This window comes from Adiantum capillus-veneris, chromosome 17, assembly GCF_014529385.1.
Source record: "Adiantum capillus-veneris isolate H3 chromosome 17, ASM1452938v2, whole genome shotgun sequence".
In the NCBI taxonomy this organism is placed as follows: Eukaryota; Viridiplantae; Streptophyta; class Polypodiopsida; order Polypodiales; family Pteridaceae; genus Adiantum; species Adiantum capillus-veneris.
Window position 1 is genome coordinate 38,312,726 of NC_140947.1, and position 24,696 is coordinate 38,337,421.

At 45.3% G+C, this 24,696-nt stretch overlaps 1 protein-coding gene across 2 annotated transcripts in view; it reads left to right on the plus strand.

The window, feature by feature from the left end:
• The window catches only part of LOC147437089 (RPA-interacting protein A), a 33,542-nt gene that overhangs the window by 7,524 nt on the left and 1,322 nt on the right, over window positions 1-24,696 (plus strand). The window contains exons 2-4 of one of the 2 annotated variants that reach the window (XM_086486576.1): window positions 11,827-11,919; window positions 12,145-12,373; window positions 21,626-21,714. In XM_086486576.1, coding sequence (XP_086342702.1) covers window positions 11,827-11,919; window positions 12,145-12,373; window positions 21,626-21,714 — 411 coding nt within the window. The remainder of the gene's footprint in view (window positions 1-11,826; window positions 11,920-12,144; window positions 12,374-21,625; window positions 21,715-24,696) is intronic. The other variant, XM_086486577.1, reaches the window with a different exon arrangement.

Here is a 24,696-nt window from a genome sequence, read left to right on the forward strand (position 1 = left end):
CGTGCTTGTATACGAATTCTCCTTGAATAAAAGAATACTCTTAACGGGGGGGGGGGACCAGCCCATCTTCTAGTCCCCAATACTGTGTCGATCTTCTCCCTTCTCTCACATTTGCAAAGTATTTTAATTTTCAGATTTTCAAGTGCTCGTGTACGCTCCCGTTTTGTGAGAGAGACACTCTATGGTAAGTGATAAGCCCACCCTTTCACCGAAGAGAGTACTCATAAAGGCACCTACGGCGTTGCTCCACTTATCATAGTTAATGTTTTTCCCAAAGAACATGATCACCTCCCTACTTTCTTGGACGAGCTGTGGGAATGTAATTGTTTCAATGTGTTCTTGAATATCCGACCGCGCCTCTTGCCTTCCAAACATAAAGGAAATAGCAGTATCTCACCATTTTTGTGACTATGAGTAGCGCTTCATTCTTGAATACCTTCTCTTCCAAGAATATGTAATTTTTTAAGAATCCTATTTTCCAAGTTTTATAGACCCATTTGCAAATTTTCCCTGCTAGACCACAAATTGTTGGGCACTCTTTATATAGGTGAGTGAGGTCTTCCCTAGCTGATCTGCATTGTGGGCATCTACTAAGACCAATTCGCCTAAAAAACACCTTCACACAAATCAGCATGGCTCTCCATAAAATTTTCCACACGAAAATCTTCATCCTATATGGCCATGGCAGGCGCCAAATATTGTTTATAGTTGTCTTCCATCTTGACTTTGATCAATTCTTTCCCCATTTCTTGTAATCGGAATGGCCTATGAACTTTGAGAATAGCGGAATTATGAGAATTAGAGTGAGCATTTTTGTGAGATTACTTTGAGAACATAGAGGGTGAACTTAATCGATGGTAGTAACATGAACGTAGTACTTAATTAACTTGGCGAGGAGGGAGTTTAATGTCAGGGAGTTTGCTTGCGTAGCAAGGTCTTGCGGACCCTAACGACTTCTTTGGCAAACATGATCCTCAAGTGACGATATTTGTGGTCTTCCGCTTCTTAGTAGACCAAGTTTACCAATGGTGTGATCCTCTTTGCGTCTTGAGTTTGATGAGACTCGGGTTTTGCTATTCAAATACAGAGGAAGCAATTTTACCCCAAGCTGTCTTAGATTTCTTTGTGATGGTCTGATTCTCTTTTCCCATGATTGAGCGGGAAGGGGGACTTCCTGTTTCTCGAGGGGGGCTCTCGGCCTTAGCATAAGGGCTTCAAGTTGACGGTGGTTGCTCTATTTTGGCGTGGGGTTGAGCTGGAAGATATGGCTATAATGTTGATGACGAATTTAACTCCGGAATATTGTGCTTTCTATTCAATCTTGATTACTTCGGGGAGGACCAGTGATTTGACATGGAAGGAGCTTGTTTCCATGGTGCTTGACCAATGTTGCTAATTGGACTATTTTCTTATTTTTAATGGTTAATCTCTTTTTTTATGATATTTTATTATGTGCACTAAGAACTGTTAAAAGATTGTAGCTACAGGAACTGCCATCAAGAACGGACAAACTCTGATGTGTCATTTGATGGGTGACGGTAAACATCGCGAAGGAGTTTCCGTAAGTTCGGTGGAAAGGGCCGGGCTACGAGTGCCCTTGATGCGTCACATGATGGGTGACGGGTGCATCAGTAAGGGGGCATCCCGTAGGCCAAGGAGGAAATCCGAACTGAGTAAGAAAATACGCGTAAGAACGCAAGCACAAGAATAAAGATGGGTTCAATGAAGCTTTTTACGAAAAGCAGGAACAATCGCGGGAAGGCAGACGCTTTCCCGCGAGGAATCTATGTTTGCATTGCATTCGTGCATGTGGTTGCATCCAGGGGCGCCTGGGAAGTGTTGTGAAATGCATTGGTTTTAACTTAAAAGGTTTTATTGAGTTTTTGGGCAGGTTCAGACCAATTTTAAAATATGCTGGACGCCCACTTAATAAGTGGACAGCCACTTAGAAGATAAAGCAACAAAACCAGCCAGCGAATTCTCTCTCGCTATTTCGGGTAGAACAGCGCAAAAAAAAAAAAAGAAAAAAAAAACCCGGCCGCGATCTCTACGCGAGCAGCTATTCGTGCTGTGGCCAGGGAGCTATAAAAGCACCACATGCCCTCACTCAAAGGGGGTACCAACGTCAACAAGAGAAGACTCTGCCGCAAGAGATCGCGAGACTACGAAGCACGGAAGTCGCTTTTCCCGCGCAAGAGCGACAGGTATCTATTGTGGATTCGCCATACGAATTGTTGTCACGTGTTTGTGTGGTTTGTTTTGCAGGAATCTCCCGTCTTACGCGAAGGCCCTTCACGGGAAGTACGGCTTCACGCCTAAGTCCCTTTACGGGAAAGTACGGCTTCGTGCCTAAGTCCCTTTACGGGAAAGTACGGCTTCGTGCCTAAGTCCCTTTACGGGAAAGTACAGCCTCGTGCCTAAGTCCCTTACGGGAAGGAACGACCTTCGGGTCTAAGATTACAGAACGGAGGGGTTTCCTCGGGTTCTCGTGCTTGTATACGAATTCTCCTTGAATAAAAGAATACTCTTAATGGGGGGGGACCAGCCCATCTTCTGGTCCCTAATACTGTGTCGATCTTCTCCCTTCTCTCACATTTGCAAAGTATTTTAATTTTCAGATTTTCCAGTGCTCGTGTACGCTCCCGTTTTGTGACAGTGGTATCAGAGCTCGGACTCCTCTCTTTCTCTGCAAAGAAGGACGATTCCGGGAAGAACGGGAAGAACCATGTCGAGCCAAGGGAGAAGCGTTGAAGAGGAGCTTCAACAAGTGCAAGCTCAGCTTGCGGAGTTGCAACAAATCTTACTGTTGCCAGACGTCCAAGAGCTTTTGGGCGGAATGAAGAAAACGAATGGAACTGATGCAGCCAAGCATCCAGACAACACTGTTGGCGTGAGACCACAGGAGGCAAGAGAAGAAGAACGTGCCGAGGTGCACAAAGGATCTTCGGATCGGAATGAACGGCCTACTTCAAGGAAAGGCCAGGAAAAAGCGCTCTCTTTGCTAGATGAGTGCAAGGACATCTCTATCTCATCTCCATCTTACTCTCCTGATTATACTTCTCGATCATCTCGTCAGAAGAAGGAAGCCGCTACTACTGCCACTACCCTACATCAACCTAAAGATAAGCCTCGATTCAAGAAGCATGGTCGCAAGTCTCAACATCGCATGAGAGTCTTCAAATCGGGCGACAAGGACATCAAGTTCGAAACCTACAACGGACGGAGAGACATCTCCAAAGCACTGTCCTTCATCAAACAGTTTGAAGTCGCCTTTACCAATGGGCACTTCACAGAAAAATCCAAATTACGCCATGTGGGGATTCACCTCAAGGAAACGGCAAGTAATTGGTGGTTAGCCAAGATTCTGGAAGGTTCTCAGTCCAGAACTTGGGAGAGCTTCAAATCTGAATTTTATGAACAATTTCTTCCGCCTGACTTCGAGCAGGACATACGGAAGGAATGGGACTGGCTTGCCCAGAAGGAACATGAAAGAGTAACGACTTATGTGGACAAGTATTGGTCGGTTCTTTTGAAGGTCACTCCATCCATGAAGATTGCCGACGAGGAAAAGAAACGAAAGTTCGAAGCGGGCCTCCAACTGCAGCTTCGAAAGAGTATGAAGGTGTATTCGCATGATACTCTCTAGAGGATGATGGAGTCAGCAATCATTGCTGAAGATTTGCACTCAACTGGGACGCCCAGAAAGATGGAGCATAGCACTTACCGTGCAAGACAAAGAGGGGTCTACGATGACCAAGGGGGCCAAGGAAGAAAACGTCCTCCATCGAGGGACGATGATCATTCTAAGAAGCCAGAGGGCACGGGCAAGCGAACTAAGTATCTTTCTCCTACTTCAAACTTTCAGAGAGGAAGGAAGATGCTTCTACTGTGGCGAGAAAGGACATATGAAACCGGACTGCCCGCTAAAGCAGCACCGGCAAGAAAAAGCCTCTACGAGGCAAGAGAAAGCAAGGAAGGAACCCGCACCACCAAGCTCGAACTCAATTCCAGATGTTCACGGAAACACTTCCTGATGAACTCCCTCCGGTACGCCCGGAAGATCACCGCATAGATCTCATACCGAATAGCTCGCCTCCCAATCAACCCCCTTATCGGGTGAGTCTTGCTCAGCAAGAGGAAATTTTGAAGCAAGTCAACGAGCTTCTAGAGAAAGGGTTAGTACGGCCCAGTGCTTCATCCTACTGCTCTCCAGTTCTATTGGTGCAGAAGAAAGATGGCACGTTTCGAATGTGCATGGACTATAGGTCTTTAAACAAGATCACAATCAAGAATCGCTTTCCGATCCCTCGGATTGATGATATACTTGATAAGTTGCAGGGTGCAAGTGTCTTTAGTCGCATAGACTTAAAGAGTGGGTATCATCAAATACGGATCGCCCCTGAGGATGTCCATAAGACTGCTTTCCGCACAACCTTTGGACTATATGAATTCTTGGTAATGCCTTTCGGCTTGACCAATGCTCCTGCGACGTTCAATCGCATGATGGACCGCATTTTCAGCCCGTATCGAGCTTTTACGGGAGTATTCTTTGACGACATACTCATCTTCTCTAAGTCAGAAGAGGAACATCGAAAGCACTTGGACTTAGTGTTTCAAGAATTGCGAAAGCATGAGTTGCATGTGAATGCAAAGAAGAGCGAGTTCTTTCTCTCTGAGATACACTATCTCGGCCATATAGTCTCCCACAATAAAGTGAGTATGGATCTTGCCAAGATCCGAGTGGTAGAAGATCGGCCTATTCCCACTACGGTACATGATGTACGTAGCTTTCTGGGATTATGTTCATATCATCGAAGGTTTGTCCGAGGATTTGCTCATGTAGCAGGACCACTTCATGATTTGACAAAGAAGAAGGTTCCTTTCAGATGGGGATCGAGACAACAAGGAGCTTTTGATTGGCTCAAGTACTTGCTAAGCCATGGGCCTATTTTGATAGTGCCTGACTTAAGAAAACCATTTGAGGTTCAATGCGATGCTTCAGGTGATTGCATCGGAGCAATGTTAAACCAAGAAGGCCATGCAGTGGCTTATGAAAGCAGACTAAGGATGCAGAGTTGCATGCATCAATCTACGAAAAGGAACTCACGGCTGTGATTCACGCCTTATCCAACTGGAAGCACTATCTTCTAGGAGCGGATTTTGTGATCAAGACTGATCACCAGAGTTTGCGGTATTTTCTTATGCAAAGGAAACTATCTGAGAAGCAGATGAGATGGGCAAACTTTTTGTCTATGTTTCACTTCCAGATCCTTCACACGGCTGGGAGTAAGAATGTGGTCGCAGACGCATTGTCTAGGCGGCCAAGGGTGAACGCTATCACTTCGGTGTATCACCAAGAACTAGAAGCACTGCCGGATTTGTATCCGAATGATCCAGACTTCTCCACCATTTGGGAAAAGCTACATCGTGGAGAGAATGAGTTTCCCTATTCCATTCGGGACGGTTATCTCTACCACCATCAGGCCATATATGTGGCGGAACCATTAAGAAAGAAGATCATGGATGAAGCACACGCTTCGCCTTATGCGGGTCATCGGGGTATTCTCTCTACGACCTTAGCAATGGAAAGATATTTCTTTTGGCCTAGCCTTAAAGCAGACATTGATAAGTATGTCAGGGAATGCTTGGTTTGCCAAAAAGTGAAGTATGATCGGCATAAGACGCCTGGGTTGCTACAACCATTGCCTGTGCCTAATGAACCCTGGGAAAGTATTGCCATGGACTTCATCATGGACCTCCCTAGAACTCAGACTGAAAATGACGCGATCTGGACCATTGTGGACCGGTTTAGCAAGCAAGCACACTTTATACCAGTCAAGAAAACGATCAAAGCAGATCATATGGCTAGGGTCTTTCTAGCACAGATCTTTAAGCATCATGGAATGCCTAAGTCTATTGTGAGCGATCGAGATCCTCGCATGACAGGAAATTTTTGGCGTGCCTTGATGGATAATCTTGGTACAAAGCTGAATTTTTCATCTGCCTATCATCCTCAAACGGACGGGCAAAGTGAGATAGCCAATTCCACAGTATTGGATATGTTAAAAGCTTATTTGTCAGACCGGCAATCTGACTGGGAGAAATATTTGCCTCTTGTCGAGTATGCGTATAACAATACCATACACTCATCGACGGGGAAAGCACCTTTTGAGATTCTCTATGGTAAGCCTTTGCTTCCACCCATCCTTTTAACTAAGGATAAGATCTTTGCAGCAGATGAATTTGTCTGGGACTTGGACACAGCCTACGGGCAAGTTAGGAGAGCTATTCTACGCTCTCAGGAAAAGCATAAGAAAGCTGCAGACAAGCACAGAAGGAATCTAGACTTAACAGTCGGACAGTTAGTTTTACTCAAGTTTGAGAAGGCAAAACGTAAGAAACAAGCGTCTCATAAGGGGAAGGTGGTAAAACTTTCTATCCGATACTATGGGCCGTTTAAGATCACTGAGTGAGTGAATGATGTCACCTTCCGATTAGAGCTACCGCTTAATTGGAAGATTCATAATGCTTTCCATGTCAGTTTACTCCGGCCGTATGTGGGACCGCCTCTAAGCAAGGCTAGTGTTGAGGAACCTCCTGAGGTTGAGGAAACAGAAGAAATACTCCAACCGGAGCAGATAGTAAGTCATTAGGAGCGGCCTCTCAAATCCGGAAAGATAACACGGAAGTATTTGGTTAAGTTTAAGAACTATTCGAATCTAGATGCTGAGTGGATGACGCAGGAGGAATTAGCAGCTTATCCCGAGATACTGGAGATATATGTCCAAGCACTACAGTTGAGGTCAACTGTTTAGAAGCGAGAGGGATGTTGCTAATTGGACTATTTTCTTATTTTTAATGATTAATCTCTTTTTTTTATTATATTTTATTATGTGCACTAAGAACTGTTAAAAGATTGTAGCTACAGGAACTGCCATCAAGAACGGACAAACTCTGATGTGTCATTTGATGGGTGACGGTAAACATCGCGATGGAGTTTCCGTAAGTTCGTTGGAAAGGGCCGGGTTACGAGTGCCCCTGATGCGTCACATGATGGGTGACGGGTGCATCAGTAAGGGGGCATCCGTAGGCTAAGGAGGAAATCCGAACTGAGTAAGAAAATACGCGTAAGAACGCAAGCACAAGAATAAAGATGGGTTCAATGAAGCTTTTTACGAAAAGCAGGAACAATCGCGGGAAGGCAGACGCTTTCCCGCGAGGAATCTATGTTTGCATTGCATTCGTGCCTGTGGTTGCATCCAGGGACGCCTGGGAAGTGTTGTGAAATGCATTGGTTTTAACTTATAAGGTTTTATTGAGTTTTTGGGCAGGTTCAGACCAATTTTAAAATATGCCGGCCGCCCACTTAATAAGTGGGCAGCCACTTAGAAGATAAAGCAACAAAACCAGCCAGCGAATTCTCTCTCCCTATTTCGGGTAGAACAGCGCAAAAAAAAAAAGACAAAAAAGAAAAGAAAAGAAAAAAAAACCCGGCCGCGATCTCTACGCGAGCAGCTATTCATGCCGTGGCCAGGGAGCTATAAAAGCACCACATGCCCTCACTCAAAGGGGGTACAACGTCAGCAAGAGAAGACTCTGCCGCAAGAGATCGCGAGACTACGAAGCACGGAAGTCGCTTTTCCCGCGCTAGAGCGACAGGTATCTATTGTGGATTCGCCATACGAATTGTTGTCACGTGTTTGTGTGGTTTGTTTTGCAAGAATCTCCCGTCTTACGGGAAGGCCCTTCACGGGAAGTACGGCTTCACGCCTAAGTCCCTATACGGGAAAGTACGGCTTCGTGCCTAAGTCCCTTTACGGGAAAGTACAGCTTCGTGCCTAAGTCCCTTTACGGGAAAGTACGGCTTCGTGCCTAAGTCCCTTTACGGGAAAGTACAGCCTCGTGTCTAAGTCCCTTACGGGAAGGAACGACCTTCGGGTCTAAGATTACAGAACGGAGGGGTTTCCTCGGGTTCTTGTGCTTGTATACGAATTCTCCCTGAATAAAAGAATACTCTTAACGGGGGGGGGACCAACCCATCTTGTGGTCCCCAATACTGTGTCGATCTTCTCCCTTCTCTCACATTTGCAAAGTATGTTAATTTTCAGATTTTCCAATGCTCGTGTACGCTCCCGTTTTGTGACACTTGACCATTTATGGAGGCCCAAATTCCAAGGTTGGATTTGTACGTACATACCTTACTGTACGGTACGGTGCGTCTGCACTGTACAACATGCCTTACGTATGGATCGTATTATACGGGCATAAGTTTTTTATGATACGCAATTTCAACCTCTAGTTGGCAATGCTTATTTTGTGGGTTGTATTCGCCTGCAGATTATAAGGATACCCATTACAGAGACTTGATATAGTAAGCTTCAAAGTGTTTTTGCGCAATTGAAGAACTCCATTACAATCTGCAATGTACACAAGAGCTCCTACATGCGCGGTAGGTTTTGTTGAATGTTGTTGCATCTTGTACGCATATTTTGGTCTCGATAGGTAATTGAAGTGTTCATTTGTAACTAGTTGTTCAATTCTAACAGCTTCTAACTCATATAGACGCCTCAAAGTATATAGTTTATGCCATATGGTAGTCTTGGTTTGTAGTTTAAGCTTCTTTGTAGTCATAGTTATGAATGTATCATGAACCTATCAAAGTATTGTAGATTTTAGGTGTTTTATAATGAACGAATTTTACTTATCTTCTACCCGATCTGTTTAGTACTATGTACAAGACACACTGAACACGTACTGAACACTACATATCTTACCTTACGTTCCAGAGGGGGCTGAGAGGCTATAGCTGAACAGTCGTCCAAGAAAGGAAAGCAGAAGCGAAAGGCACAGATGGATGATTCTTCTGGTACTGGTGAGAGATCCAAGGAGGAGGTGATATGTCATAGGTGTAGAGAACAAGGGGATAAATTGTTCAAAGAAGTCAGATTCAGATTCAAAGTGCGGCAAGGTGGCTAATCTTGTTCCTGATTTTATACACTCACCTTCATCTTCATCAAGTACTTGCAGGCAGATAGTACTTGTTTTATATTTCTTTCACATCACTCGGCTTAGGTGATGGCTCCTACTTTCTTGGTAGAGCCTAGATGTAAGGTGCAACGGAAGTGAATTTTGAAATTTGCTCAAGATGAGTGCTCCGAACTGTGCTCAAGGGTTCCTTTTACTTACGAAAGGGAGAGCCTTCCGTTCCTTTAGTGAGAGAGTGCAATGGACACAAACAAAGTGGATGAACACTTTGAATGAAGGTGCCGAGACTAAGAGATAGAGAGAGAAGAATACGACACCAGAATGTTGTCAAACCCTCCTCCGAAGGCCCCACTCTCTATGGCAAGAGCGGTCTACTTATGATTGCACAAATCTCTACAATGCTTGGACTTGCCGACGATGTCGACGACGATGAGGACAACGACGAGATGGGCTGAAATCTGAAAATGCTAAGGCTGAAAACTGCAAATCTTTATCTGTTGAATTCTGACTCTATGTCGGTGACGACGATGCAACGACGACGCGCTGAAAATGCAGATGCTGAAATTTGCGTTTTCCGGGCTGAATTTTCAAACTTCGCGGGATCTGACCGTGCGGTGAGGATCTGTTGCGGGAAGGTGAGATATGCGAGGTCCGAACTTCTTCTGTGGTAATTGCTGCTGAAAACTGAAAACGCTGGTTCTAGGGGTGAATCTGTTGCGATGGAATTGCAAAACGCTGAGGCTGATCTGCAAATCAAAACGCTAGGGCTGACTTGGTTCCTACGGCGGAAATCTGCTAAAAACGCTGGGAATCTACTGTTTTCTGGGGAATCTGCTAACGCTAGGGCTGATCTGCTGTCTACTGCCGCCGGGAATCTACAAGTGCAAAAACGCTGGCTGATCTGATGCAAAAACGCTAGCCCTTCTGGTGAGTGAAAACGCTAGAGTTGTCGCGGGGGGAGTCTTGCTGAGAAGTTGCCTGATGAATACCGGGTTCCTGCTACCTCTTCTGCCAGAAAGTGCTAGCGCTAAATTTCTATATATACTTCACTTGCTAATTTGCCCTACCTAGTTCCCAACAAAAGTCACTTAAAAATAATAAGTGAAAAATGTAAAAAATAGGGAAAATAGGTTTTCTGCTCTGTAAAATGATCCTGATGGAATCTGATGGGAATCTGATGATCATGCTGTGTGCAACCAAAGGATATGCATCTAATCTAACTGTCTGGACATGCACGGTCTGCGAACAGACTCACAAAAGTGCCAGATCACTTCCTATCCTAGACTGACTTGACTGAATTGAACCCTGCTGTAGCTTGTCCACGGACACATAGGGTTGGATGTGTCACATGACACTAGAGAATCTGTTCAATCTTTGGAGGATGGTGTGGTGGACAAGTCAAAGGTGCAATATCTTTGTGATACTCGAGCACAAGACGTGTGTATGCTGGCTTCTGGCATTGTGAGCTGGACTTGGAGTAGGATGGCTCAACTAATGCTTGGAGGAGGTGCAACCGATCTCTGACTTTTCCTATAACCTATAGCTATTGATGACATGCCCACACAATATGGCGTACAAGTGGAAGCGGCTCTAGTCTGTACAATTGACACAGGCTTCCGAGCTTGGCGGTCTCTGATGGCGGTTGCTAGCACTTGTTGCCATTGGACGGTAGGATTGTCTATCATGGGTCTTGCGGTATCCTATAGAGAGGTGTGCTTGGTACAATGGTGGACTGGACTTGCAGATTCTTTCGTCACTGTTGGAGGCCCCAGATTCTTGGTCTTGTTGTGTACCCAGTGTCTGAGAGGGGGTATTTTGGAGGTCAAGTTCTGGGTTTCCGAGTCTAGATCTTGTGAGTGAGGGCTTCTTTGTGGTTGTGCCTGACCTTGTGAGGTTTTTCCAGATTCCATGCATGTGGGCCCTAGGGGAATTTTCCAGATTTGATCCAGCCGGCCACTTGTGGCCCTTTTGGTGGGTGCCCTATTTTTTCCCATATTTCCATATTCTCCAAGTTTTAGGGTCTTGGGTTTTGATGGGAGTGGGTTGGGCATTTTTGTTGCACACCTGTCTAGGGAGGAGGGAGCGCCCCCATTTTCTGTTTTGTTTTGTTTTAGGAGTCGGGTAGGGCTCTCCCGGCCGCTCTCCTCATACACGAGAAAAGTGCACAAGAAGAACGACGAGGACTATGCACCCAGAATCCTAAGGCAGACGCTTTTGTCACTAGTTTCCTCTAGACTGCGAGAGGCCAGAATTATCTACTCTCTTAGAGCCATGGCCCATGCCCTCGAGAGACCCATTTCGCTAACTTGATATGGGCGTGACAGTGACCAAGTACCTCTGTTCAGAGGCCCAAGTACTGCGGGACTTACTTCGGTCTTCCCTTTGGAGTTGCCTCCTCCAGGTAACTTATCACTCACCTCACTAAACTGCCTTTGTAACCCGACGGTTTTCCCCTAGGAAATACAATACCCGCTTGGAAGAGCGCCCCCATTCTGGATAATGTTGTGCAGAGCCTTGTATTCTCTTGTGCAAAGCCATAGGGCTTGTCCACTCTCTCTCTCTCTCTCTCTCTCTCTATGGAGTCACCACGCCTTCCACTGCACTTTGACAGTAGCAGCCTCCCATTTTACTTCTCTTTCCAGGACGCTCAGAGTTAAAGAATGGTATGTGTTAGTGTGAGGCTCTGATTGCTTTATTTTCATCCCAGTATGCCAGGGTAGTTATAGCCTGTCAGTAGTTATTGTTTATAGAAGGAATGTGTTGTCTTTATTAAAAAAGAGATTTTCAGATGATTTGAAAAATCTGGGTTTGGAGTTTTACAAATGTCGAATTTTGTCTCAGCTCAGGGAAAATTGCCTTCAAAGAGTGAAAACTAATCGGAGCCAGATACTGTGGAAGATCAGGCTGGGTGGAGAGGCTTTTCCAGTTTCTCGGGTAAAAGAAGACCCTTTGTTATCACTTTCCATGCACATTTCTGTCCTTCATTGGACTATTTGTTTTTGTACAAAGTTCATATACAGTTTAATGCAGTTTGGAATTTCAGCACCTGATTATCTATCCTTGCATAGGAGCATTTGTCCCCATACAGTTTTTATTTTATTACTATGTACTGTTTGAAAACCTTCAGTACCTGTGGTTTCTTTGCTTGTTAAAAATTAGGAAAAGGCCAGCTTAGCATTCAGTGATATTCTTGTGGATGAGATCGATAGGCTGAGACAAAGGACAAATGGAGAAGCTCCTCATGCTCAAAGTGATCCTGATGCCATGATTTGGGAGTATGAGCCCTCTGAAGCACTTTCTCAACTAAAAAACGATGATTATGAAGAACTCATGATAGCTATGCAAAATATTCTTTATGACGACCTGCGGACTGAAAATGAGAAAAGAGGTATTTCGTTTAATCATTTTTGGTTAAAGCTGTAGTGTTACATAATCTAGGGTATACTTTTTAAGTATAACTGACCTTCCCAACCCCATGCTTTCTCCTCATCCTCTTCCATCATTCCCATGTGCCCCTCTCTCTTCTTCCGGCATCATTTCATCTCACATTTCAATGCTTCATCAACGTCACAACGGTCTGACCACTCTGATCTTAACAGACATGAATATGTGCACGTCTCTCTCTCAAATCTAGCTGGCTATATGTGTCCATGGACATAAAATGTTCTGAAGGTCGCAAGCAAGCAGACCAATAATCGACTAGCAATTTGAAATGCTTACCTTGATAACTCGCAGAAGCTTTGATTAGTGAAACTGCCGATTCCTCACTTGGTGCTCAGTAGCTGCGTAACTTCGAGCTTGTTCTTCCTCTTTGTCTTCGAGGGTGACTTCTTCAATGTGGATGGCAACTACCATTCTCCGACTGCCATCTACCCGGGATAACCACCTGTGGCAATTCCTCGTTCTCTAAGGCCTTGGTTCTATGGAGAGCCTTGGCAGGAGAAGAGAGAGTTCCTGCGCATCCTTGAGGTCTGACATTTTGTGGTTGCCCAACTGGTGACCTCTGACAAGAGTCCAGACTCTGAGTCGTTTGGGGAGGTCTAGCTTGATTGTAAGGGATATCTTCAACCGGTTGCGGTGGGGGTCTTCTTAGGAGTTCAAAAGTCTTGGATGATAGCTCGTCCATCTCGATAGATTACCCAGTTGCCTTGTTTGCGAGTGTCTTGCATCTTCTTGAGCTTGCTTGCTTTGAGTTTGAGTTGAATCGTCGTTAGTTCACTGAGCTCCTTATGATTTTTGTTGATAGCCCTTTTGTTGTATTTGTCATTGCTTGTTAATTGTTGTTGGATGCCATTTTTCGACTTGTCATTGTTGAATGGAGCTTTGTTTTCGTCCTTGAAGGTAAGAGTTACTCTTGACAAGCATAGTTGAGACCTGCAGTTATTGCTTTAATTCTTTGATGATTGATATGGGTACCAATTTCCTTATTGCTAGTACCTGATGTAGAAGGAATATATACAAGAGGATAGTGATGAGTGTTTTTGGGTGACCAAAGGGAAAAAACCTGATCGGATATTATGGGACATTCTATCTGCATATAAGAAATTTATCAAACAAAAGCATGCAATGTGAAAGATATGGAGTTGATGGGTGCTTCAAGGAACAAATATATCACATGTGACATCAAAGGATGTCACAATAGCTTCCATGTTTCCAAGAATGATTTTTGACATAGGGTGCATTGCCTGGGTGGCAAGTGTCTATTTCTGTCGTTGATCTAGAAGATTGTGCTGGGCTCAATGGTGTATTGGTTGAAATATTTCATTGAGCTTGATGATCACTTCTTCAAGAGTGTCCTTGGCGGTACACCAAGGTGATGGAGCCCCCCAATCCTAACTTTAAGCTCGAGGTCGGTGTCGATCTTCTTCGTGATGCCATGTGTTACTTTGTGGACTTCTTTCTAGACCATCGTGATGGACTTATTAAGGGAGGCGTCTATTCTCGTGATTTCGCAAGGAGAGCTTGACTCTCTGCTTCTTGCGTGTTCTTAAGCTTTTGCAAGCGTTGCTCGAGAGCCACATTTTGAATTTGGAAGACTCGCAACCAATCACTTCTAGAGAGGTCAACAGACGTGTGTGAACCACCTCTTGTAAGCTTGTCAATTGAGTGGAGCCAGTGAGTTGTTGTCTAGTGGTCTATGTCGAGTGACTCCAACTCGGGAGAGAGGAACCGACTGCGCTGAATACGTAGGTAGGGGCACTGAGTGCCCGTTGATGCCAAAGGGAGAAACCGAGTGCACCAAATACTCAAGCAGGGGAATTGAGTGCCTGTTGATGCCGAATCCGCAAGCAGGGGTGCTGAGACTGTGGGCTTGGCGAACTGTGAGACCCTCCTTCTGCCAATGAAGTGCTATAGCAAGACGAGCCTCTCTCCGTGCTGCCAGTGTGTGGCACCCCAGTCGAACAGTGTACTGAAAGAAGGGGATCCCAAGGTGATCGGCTGAAGGGAAGGGGTCTCTCCAAAACCACTCTCCAGGGTCCCACTGCACTCATGCCAAAGGGCATCTCTCCCAAGCCTAAAGCCGCCAGTGGCCTGTCTCAAGATCTGTTGGTCAGGATCTATGACACAAGTCCTCCCATAGATGCCCACTACTCGTATCCTATGAAAACATCACTCTGCAACCTGTGGAGCCTCTATAGACTCTGTGTAGGTGACCCTCTCCCTGGATCTGAAAGAACATGGGGGTTACGGACTCCAAGCAAGCACGAACTGCGATGAGGACCTCCAATTGCATGAAGGCCCCCATCCATTTGGGAGCTGCTGTCTCTAGAGGGGTGAACCAATCAGTTAGTAAAGCCTCTGTAATGTCCTGGCACATGCTCTGCACCCCTCTCATGCCTCGTAGCCGGATGCTTTGTGCCTCCTCGAGCAAACTTGAAAACTGAAGCCAGTCACCAAGAGTGTGGGCTGGGCCCTCTACCATGGGACCCCAAGAAACATGAGGCCTACTACCAACCAGGTGGCCTCTTTGAGTGCCAACCATGGTGTTTCAAACAAGGGGCCGTCTCAAGCGCTCCTCCGTGCAAGTGGGTTGGTGCTGCTCCAGGCCACTCAAGTGCTTCCAAGACCTAAGTAGGCTCGCAGCAAACCGATCCTCCAGTCTCCTGCTCAGACCAACTCTGTGCATCTCTGTAAAGATCCACTTGATCGAAGGGCTCCAAGGGTCTCCTGCGTGAGGGACTCGAGCTCGAAGCGGTGAAGAAGCAACTCCTTCCAGGGCTCCTCCCATGGAAGCAGTCCTTTGACAACAAACTTCCCAAGAAGGGCTATGCTCTGCTTTGTTGGGTCTATGATCCCCAGCTTCCCCTGAGAACATGGTAAGATGATGACCTACCAAGCTACTTTGGCTCGGGCTAACTGGACCCTGACCAAAGAAAGTTCTTGATCAGCCTCTCTAGCTGGCTAATATAGGATCTCGAGAAGATCCAGCAAGACGTGACGTACCACATAGTAGCCAATAGCACCTGGTTGGCCACTACAACTCTGCCTGCCTAAGAGAGAGCCGTGCCGAGCTCGAATGCAACAACTTCCTCCCTATGGACAGGAGGAGGGGAGCAGTCTGCTGCTTGGGGGACAAGTCCAGGCCAACAAGACAACCCAAGTAACTAACTCTAGTCCCTGGGGGAATACATCTGAAACCCTCATCTGGCGACCAATCAGGCGTAGGAGCACTGCCAACCCAGAAAGCTATTGTTGTCCTTGAGATCAGTGCTCTTGATGCACAACAAAACACCTCAAGAGCCTGCTCACGCCTGTGCAGATTGGCCTCCTGGTCCTCCAAGTACAAGGCTGAGTCGTCGGCAATCTCAACGTCAAGTAGCTCATCTGACCTAATAGGGAGCTCGAGACCACACAAGACAACTTGCTAAGAAGTCAAAAATCTGCTATTGCCTCAACATAGAATAGAAAGAGAAAGGGGGCTAGAGGGCAACCCTGTCGAACCAAACACATGAGCATGACGCGTTCCCCTCTTCCCCCTTCCAAGAGCGCCTGACTGTGCGCACGCCTGTAGAGAGCTGACACACCTCTGATCCAAGAACCCATCCTACATAGAGTGCCCTCCAGGAAGTCCAAGTCAACTCTGTCGTAGGACTTCTCAAAATCGAGGAGCATCACCAGATCCTCTCCTCGGAGACACGCTAGGGGAGACGCCACCCAAAAAGTGAAGATGTTGGCTCCTTGACAAAACCTGTCTGGGTCCTATGTATAATGCTCTCTAGTAGTGGCTGAATCGTCAAGCTCAGAGCCTTTGCTAGAATTTTGTAGGCCCAGTTGAGGATGGTGATGGGTCGCCACCGTCAAATCTCATCGAACCTCCCTCCTTGGGAATAAGGTAAATCATGCCCTCACTTCTCGCCAGTATGTAAAACGTACAGGAATGCACTGCAAAGATCTGAACCAAGCAAGTCCCAGTACTCCAAGAAAAAGCTGGGAGTCAAACCATCCTCCCCTGGACAACTACCTCGGGGGAGTGCTTTGAGGGCCTCATGGAGCTCCTCTAGCTGGAGGGGAAGCTCAAGTCTCTGTCGTATCTTAGTAACAAGGCAAGGAATTTGTGCCCAAACATGCTATGTGCATGTATCTTGACACTCAGCTGAGAACAAATCACGGTAAAAGTCAGTAGCTACTGCATGCCTATCCTCAGGCTCTGAAGCAACTAACCCGTGGGGTCTCCTCAATTGGTTGACACTGGTGTGCGCATGGCGTGGCCCCACCTCTCAAAAAACTTTCCAATAACTTTGTCACCCACTTGAATCCAGTGAGATGCCTATCGATGGAAGGAAAACTCATGACGCCGCTCCTCAATGCTAGCCAACTGCGTCTAGCCTGCTGCATCTGCTCCTCCAACCAAGGACTGTCTAGAGCATCCTCTGCAAGGAAACAATGTCCCGTCGGAGAGCTTCTCCTCCTCCTTGGTTGCAGCGAAGCGAGCTGCAGACATCTGGAGGAAGAAGCGACTAAGCTCAGCCAGTTCAGAGGCCACTCTACCAGCAAGGGTGTCCTGTGTGTCCAACTCTCTGTTCAAAGTGCCTCCACTCGCTCTCTAAGCTCTGGATCCAGCAAGATCCTCTCAGGGATGCGTAGCATCACACCACCCCTGCTCTGTTTGTCTGTCATAGTGAGCATCACTGGCGCATGGTCGGAAAAAGTAGTCCTTGCTAGGATGCAAACCGATCCCCCATGTCACAGATGTGGTCACTGACTCCTCCTACTGTGCGGTCAGAGCGAGAGAAAGACAAGCTGTCTGAGAGCCTCACAAAACCTGAGTGCTACCGAACATCGGAAACCCTCAAAGTCATACATGGACGCTCCCAAGCTACCAACTCGGTCCCGTGCACAGTACCATGGCTACCTTCAATACTGTCAGAGGGGCCCTCTAACATGTTGAAGTCTCCCCCAACACACCACTGCTCTGCATGCAGCAAAGACACTACAATATGAGACCAAAATTCTTCTTGTGTACATGCCACATTGGGCGCGTATATGTTCAGGAAACCCATGAGGCAACCCTGAACTTGCGTAGTAATCCACCGAGCCTTGTGTAACAGACTTAGGCACCCCAAGTCGAGAATCTGGCATGACACACGAGAGAGAATCACTTTAAAATACTTCACGCTTAATTCACAATTCAATTGAGTCGACACGGCTCGATGTAGTTCCGTGCCCAGAGAGATTGGTCCCAAAGACTGACGCCCCTTTAAGTTTTTTTTTTTGTATTAATGCTTGAGCAAAGTACAATTGCTCGAGGGTCCTTTGTGCTCACTAGCTCGTTAGCACAAGGGAGCCACAGAGAGGCCCAAGTGTCTTATTTAAAGGCCCTTGGCCATGGAAAAGCAGTACATGAAAAGCTTTCAAACTCAAAAGCACTTGGCTCCCCAAAAGCTGGCTCTAAATTAGCCCAACACAAAATACAGAAATCCGTATGCTGCCACGTCAGCACATCCAGTGGAAATCACGGGCGTCCGTATTGCCAGCCAGCGCAAGATACGGAAATTTGTACGTTGCCACGTCAACACATCCAACGGAAATCACGGGCGTCCGTATTGCCAGCCAGCGCAATTCGCGGAGAATTCGTACAGTCAGCCCACCAATCCCTTTTAATTTTCCTAGTAGTCCCAGGGCCCTGTCGACAGGTGCCCATAAGTCGGGACAACTTATAGCATGCTACATCATCAATTTGTGACATACTCCCCTCTTGAAACAATTGTAATCGTCCTCAATTACGCCTACAAAATAGTCAGAGGCCATAAACCAGTTTAGTAGACACCGACTCTTAAGTACCAACGCACTAGATAACACAAATCTAGCTTGCACAAAGACGACTTAGTCAGTGCACATTCAGATCATATTCAAATCAATCACATCAAAATTGATTTCAGATCGAAGACCATGATTTCTGGCAACGTATCTAGCAATCGTATCTAGATCCACACCGGACCTCATTGATGTCGGATTAGCTACTTCTTATTGTGATCATGTCTATAGATTCTCAAGACCTAAATGCACTCAAACAAAATCACATGAGAGAGTACACATCAATCCGATTGAAGTTCGGGAATTCCCATTTTCAATTTCCTTATTCAGAAAGTCATACAACAGAATACTGTCAGCACAACAATATCCTTGAAATCCAAAAGGAAATCAATGACTTTATTTCGTTCAAGTAATCTGTGACAAAGGAGCGGAGTGACTCCCCTCTCGTGCAGTCTTGTCTGCACCATATTCAACCCTGCTGATCTATTGGATCTTTCGGAATAGACAAAGCTAAGCGGAAAGCCTCAAGGTAAAGTTCCAAAATCTGAGGAGTATTTGCTAGGTCCTCCTCCATCCACTTTGCATCCAATGCCGGATAGTGCTTGAATTTCACTAAGAACCACCGAACCACTTTACCTTTCACTTTCCTTTCTTTATGGTCCAGTGTCTGTTCCGGAACGACTATCTCCTCGCTCTCTTCCACTTCAGGTTGCTCATCAGGCTCCCTGTCAACTGACACCTCACCCTTGAAAGGTTTTAAGAGACTCACATGAAAAGCATTGTGAATCTTCCAAGTGTCTGACAACTTGAGTCTGAAGGATACATCATATATTTGTTCTTGGATCTGGAAAGGGCCATAATACCTCATGCTAAGCTTTGGAAAAAGCCGCTCCTTTTCCCTTTTGTTTCCTTTGGTGTGTCTTCTCAAAACGTAAGAGCACCCAATCATCTTCCTTCAATTTCAAGTCGCGTCTATGTTTATCTGTTGCCTTCTTTTGTCGTGCTTGAGACTTCTCTAGAGCCTAACGAACTTTGGCAAAAGCAGTGTCCAAATCCCTTGTGTACTGATCTGCTTCAAAATCTTGTCCTTGGTGCTTAGAAATGGAGGGACTTTCTTAGCACCTTCAATTACCTCAAATGGCGCCTTCCTCGTCGAAGAGTGAACAGTGTTATTGTAGGCAAATTCCACCAAGGGCAAATACTTTTCCCATTGAGTCTTCTGATCATAGATGTAAGACTTCAATAAATCCAAAACCACTGAATTGGCTATCTCAGATTGCCCATCTTTTTGCGGGTGGAATGATGATGAGAACTGCAACCGTGTGCCAATGTTCTCCCAAATTGCCCTCCAAAACAAACTCGTGAATTGGGGATCTCTGTCCGAAAGTATCGTCTTAGGCATGCCATGCAACCGAAAAATGTGAGCAATGAATAGTCTTGCCAAATGATCATGCTTGACCGTCTTCTTTATTGGAATAAAGTGAGCTTGCTTGCTAAATCTATTAATGGCTGTCCAAAACCACTGAATTAGCTATCTCAGATTGCCGAGCTGTCTGCGGGTGAATGATGATGAGAATTGCAACCGCGTGCCAATGTTCTCCTAAATTGCCCTTCCAAAACGAACTCGTGAATCGGGGATCTTTGTCCGAAACTATCGTCTTAGGCATGTCATGTAACCGAAAAATCTGAGCAATGAATAGTCTCGCCAAATGATCGGGCTTGACCGTCTTCTTTACTGGAATAAAGTGAGCTTGCTTGCTAAATTTGTCAATGACCAAATGCCATCTTGCCCACTTTGAGTCTTGGGAAGATCAAAGATGAAATCCATAGCAATGCTTTCCCAGGGGCATGAGGGAATGGGTAAAAGACTGTAGAAGTCCTTGTGCCTTATGCGTGTCAAATTTCACCTTTTGGTATACTAAACAACTGCGAACAAAGTCATCCACATCCTTTTTGAGCCTCGGCCAATAGAAGTAACGCTCCACACTCTCCAAGGTGGTATCTATGCCGCGGTGACCCGTAGAAGGTGAACAATGGCACTCGGTCAAGACCTTTCCTCTGAAAGGCCGTGTAACACACAACATCATTTTCAGCATCAAATAGCAGTCTGGTATGAAATAGCCTGAAACGGTCTCCCCATTGTGTATCTGGGAAAAAATGTCAGCAAAGTCGGGATCTATGGCGTACTGGTCAACCATATCCCCAAAGCTTCGGTGATGAATCGCGGAAATAGCCTAAACCAAGGGCTTCCGAGACAATGCATCTGCCACTAAGTTCTTATGTCCTTGAACATGGACAATCTGGAGGTGAAACTGTGACAGGATGTTAGCCCATCACAACTGCTTTTTCAAAAGCTGCTTCCGTGACAAGAAGTAGCGTAAACTCTAATGATCTGTAAAGACAGTGAAATCAGCTCCGAGTAAATAGTGTCGCCACTATGTAAGAGCATGGATTATTGCCAATAGCTCTTTCTCATAAATCTGTGCTACCAACTCTAGCCGTGAGAACATCCTACTCTCATTAGCAATGACATGGTCTTCTTGCATCAAAACTGCTTTCAGACTACGACCACAAGCATCACAATAAACTTTGAATGGCCCTCGGTCCTTGCGAAAAGCCCTTGGCAACTAGCCAAGGTAGACCCATACATACGTACTGATTCCATCCATATGATACGTCCGTATAGTACGGATCCGTACCATATGGATACACCCTTACTAGAGTTTGAAGCTGACTTTAGTTTGGAGCATAAATTATAATCAAGGAGTCCATGTAGAAAGTGCAGAGAGGATCGAACACCGGTTTAGGGTGTAGTTTTGGCAATGGGTGTTGATTAAGTGTCACTTTGTGATATTCTAATTTATAGATTTTATCATCATACAGGTTACAGATATTGTGTTGGAAGTATGTGTACATGGTAATGGGTATAGTGTAATTGTCAGTTTATAGAAAACTTACTTGATTGATATTAGGGGTAGATAGGTCTCTCTAATCAGCTACAGAGTGATAGTTTATGTGTTTGTAGGCTTTTATTGCAAAATTCCTATTTTTCTCTATTTATTAAGGTATTTTTACCAATGCTGTATTATTACGTCCTCAATCCATACAGGACTGCGTACTTTATGTACCAAATATGTACCGTAATTTAGAGATGGTTCTAACTAGCCCTGCCTTGTGCTTATCCAAAGATCCATCTGATTTGTACTTGGTCTTGTAGACCCTCCAAACCAAAAAAGAAAAAAAAACCCATCCCCCAAAGTAAATTCTTTGGTGGCATGCATTGCTAGCATCCGGTGATCTACTTGTACTTCTTAGTTCGGCTGTTTGGCATGTATGTGTGTAGTTGCCGGCATGTCTGAATTTTTATTTATTTTGTTGTGATCAGACAGTGTATTACTGGAAGAGTTTGAGAAATCATGTGAGCAAGAGGATCGTGCTCTTTCAATGATGTTGGAACAACTACAAAATAGCGAGGTAAGGCTTTCTATAAATATGTATGGTGTTTTCTTGTGCCAATGTTCAAACACCATCTTCCATTCTCGAGTTATGAAAGCGATCTTTTGGACTGATTGAGCTTGTTTGAGAATTAGGGTTTGTCATGATTTGCCATATATTAATGCTTCAGGGTTTCAGTGAAGCTCAAGAAATGGTCTTTCATGGGAGAACGTGTGCATTACCGTCCCATGTGTGCTCAAAGAAAATTGGGCCGGGCAGCTGTCGGGTGCCTCCTCAATGGCTGTGTGATCTAGATTCTGTGTGTGTTGTCTGGATTTTTTGAGGCAGAAACGGAGCCAGCAACGGTGTAAATTTCGGAAAAGGGAGTCAAGGATTTGGAATGAATCCAGAATGTTATTGCAAATGGCCGTGGGTCAATAGACATGATCTTTTGTTACCTGTATATTCTCCCTCCCCCCCTAGGTACTCAAACCTCTTGAATGATCAGATGGTGGGAATGCTAAGAGACATTGTAGGATATATCGATCGACTAAGGGCTGGAAATCTAGTACTGGCTTGGGATGATATACTGCCCTGATTGCTGCTACTGCTGTTTATGATACTATAACACACTGCTTCGCCTCAGAACAAGGTGATACAATAGAGCGAAATTATGGCCAACGATGATCCTCTTAAATTTTGGTTGGTCCATGAAGGGCATCACAGGGTTGATTTGTGGGTCTAAAATAGTCTTGGAGCCCAACACTCGAGAAAACCCTGTGGTAATTCTATCTAGTAAAGCTTCAGAGCACAGGAGTGTTAAGTGAATGGTGACTACCGATCTCCACGTGGTCAGCAGCTCTCCCACACTGAAGAGCTGCTCAATGACTCTACTCCACAAAGTGGGCGATGGGTGTGGCTTTGGAGGGTATGGAAGAGGTGGCTGCTGTAATGTAGCAAAAGCTTGCCTTCTACTAGAATCAGAGGCTCACAGACTTCTCTATTCTTCATCCAAGTTGTTACTGACCATTAAATTGTCTTACTGCCAGTATCACCCAGCGGTGATGCTTGTTTATGATGCGGAGGGAAAGCATGGTTTAATCTTCTTGCTTTTGCTCACGTACAATTATAGACGGGGCTTACGGTTTAGGGTTTAGTGAATTAGTTTCTTTTTTCCATGTTTTCTTGTGTCCTTGCTTTTGTAGTTTTGTGAGTGTTTCATCCCCTCTTATATTCATAAGTTCAGACTATTCTGACCTCATGAAGGTATACAATGCTAGACAGGGCATAAGCCGTAGAATATCTGCTGTCTTAGTACCCCTGGCCTCTTCTAGCTTGTTAGTATGTGAAAAGTTGCTTTTTGCTGAGGTACCAACAAGCTTTTAAATCTGTTGAGATAGTCTCGTGAAGGGAGATACTTTCAAGGGGAGCATTAATGTTACGCAGTCAAAATTTATGGGAAAATGAATAGTGGTGGAAGGATGAAGTCATCGTTGTAGGGGTGATGAATCTGCAATAAAACGTGGCGGTGTTATAAGAAATAATGATTGAGGTTATGCCTCATAGATCATCATAAATATTCAGTTTCCACTCGTCACCACATCCTGATGTAAATTTATCCTAGTTGGTGGATTCGTTGTGGATCGAAAGGGACTATACTAGAGACGTGCTACCTAGGCCCTACTTTCTTATTTGGTCATCTCCTCTTTTCTGTCTTTAATGATGGTGATTTCTGTAAATTGGCCTCTTCCTTCAATATACCAACCATCCTTGGCAAAACACTGCCTGCAAGATGACCAGTAGTGTGGCAGAAGTGACACCTTTAGAATGCTTTGATATGGTCTTTTAGCTTTGTTCCCTTTAGCAACTTTTCTCACCCTTCTGCCTTGAGCAGAATTGGATTTTCCCTACATACAAATTACACACTTCTCACGATAATCTCCTCAATGTGGGGAAAAGGTGTACCTCAATATGCATTGAGTTCTATAGGGAATAGAGCTCCATGTAGCACTTGCATACCTCACCCACACCACTTTTATGACTAGTATACCATCCACAGTCTGACACAGATGCGTCATAGTGGAGGCTCTGTGTTGTTGGCTGTATAGTATGACATTGGAATATGATGACACTGGTAGTATGTACATGGTTTTATCTCTGCCAATTCTCTTTGGCCATGATAAAATGAATCTCTCTCTCTCTCTCTCTCTCTCTCTCTCTCTCTCTCTCTCTCTCTCTCCGTGGAAAGTGCTGATTCTCTATTACTTGGACCCCTTGTAGGCGCTCAGAAGGTGCCTACCTACAAGGAAGTAAAAACTGATACAACTGCCCCAAGGCAAAGTACAAGGCTGATAGAATTCTCTCTCTCTCTCTCTCTCTCTCTCTCTCTCTCTCTCTCTCTCTCACACACACACACACACCACGAACGGAGATTAATAAAATCATCGGCCAGGATCTTATACAGTTGGACACTAAGAGGACATGGGTAGACCCTACACAAGAATTGGGCACGAAGATGGCCGACTACAAAGAAAACTTCCTACAGCTATCTGAAGATGGTTTTGTGATTCGCCCGAGCTACATGGATACCCACCTGTCTCATGGGTTGAGATGTGCTATTGGTCAGATTCGTACATCCTCACACCAGTTGGAAATTGAATTTGGCAGATTTAGGGGAATCCCACCTGAGAGTAGAATTTGCAAGTTATGCGGAATGGAGCCGGAGACAGAACTACACTACATATGCCATTGCATCGTATACTATGAGATACGTGGGCGTTTCCATTGCCTATTTAAAGAAGACTTTGGACCTCTAGATAGAGTCATGCAATACCAAGATCAAAGGTGCTTAGGCCTGTACCTACTGGAACTACATCGGCACAGGGATAATCTAATGAGAAGACAAAGAGCACTACAGCCTCAAAGGCAAATCACAGATTTCTTCGGATCGAGAGAAACAGGAATGGAAGGAGAAGCAAGAGGCCAGCAGCGAGCACAATGGAGTACCCACATTCATACCAA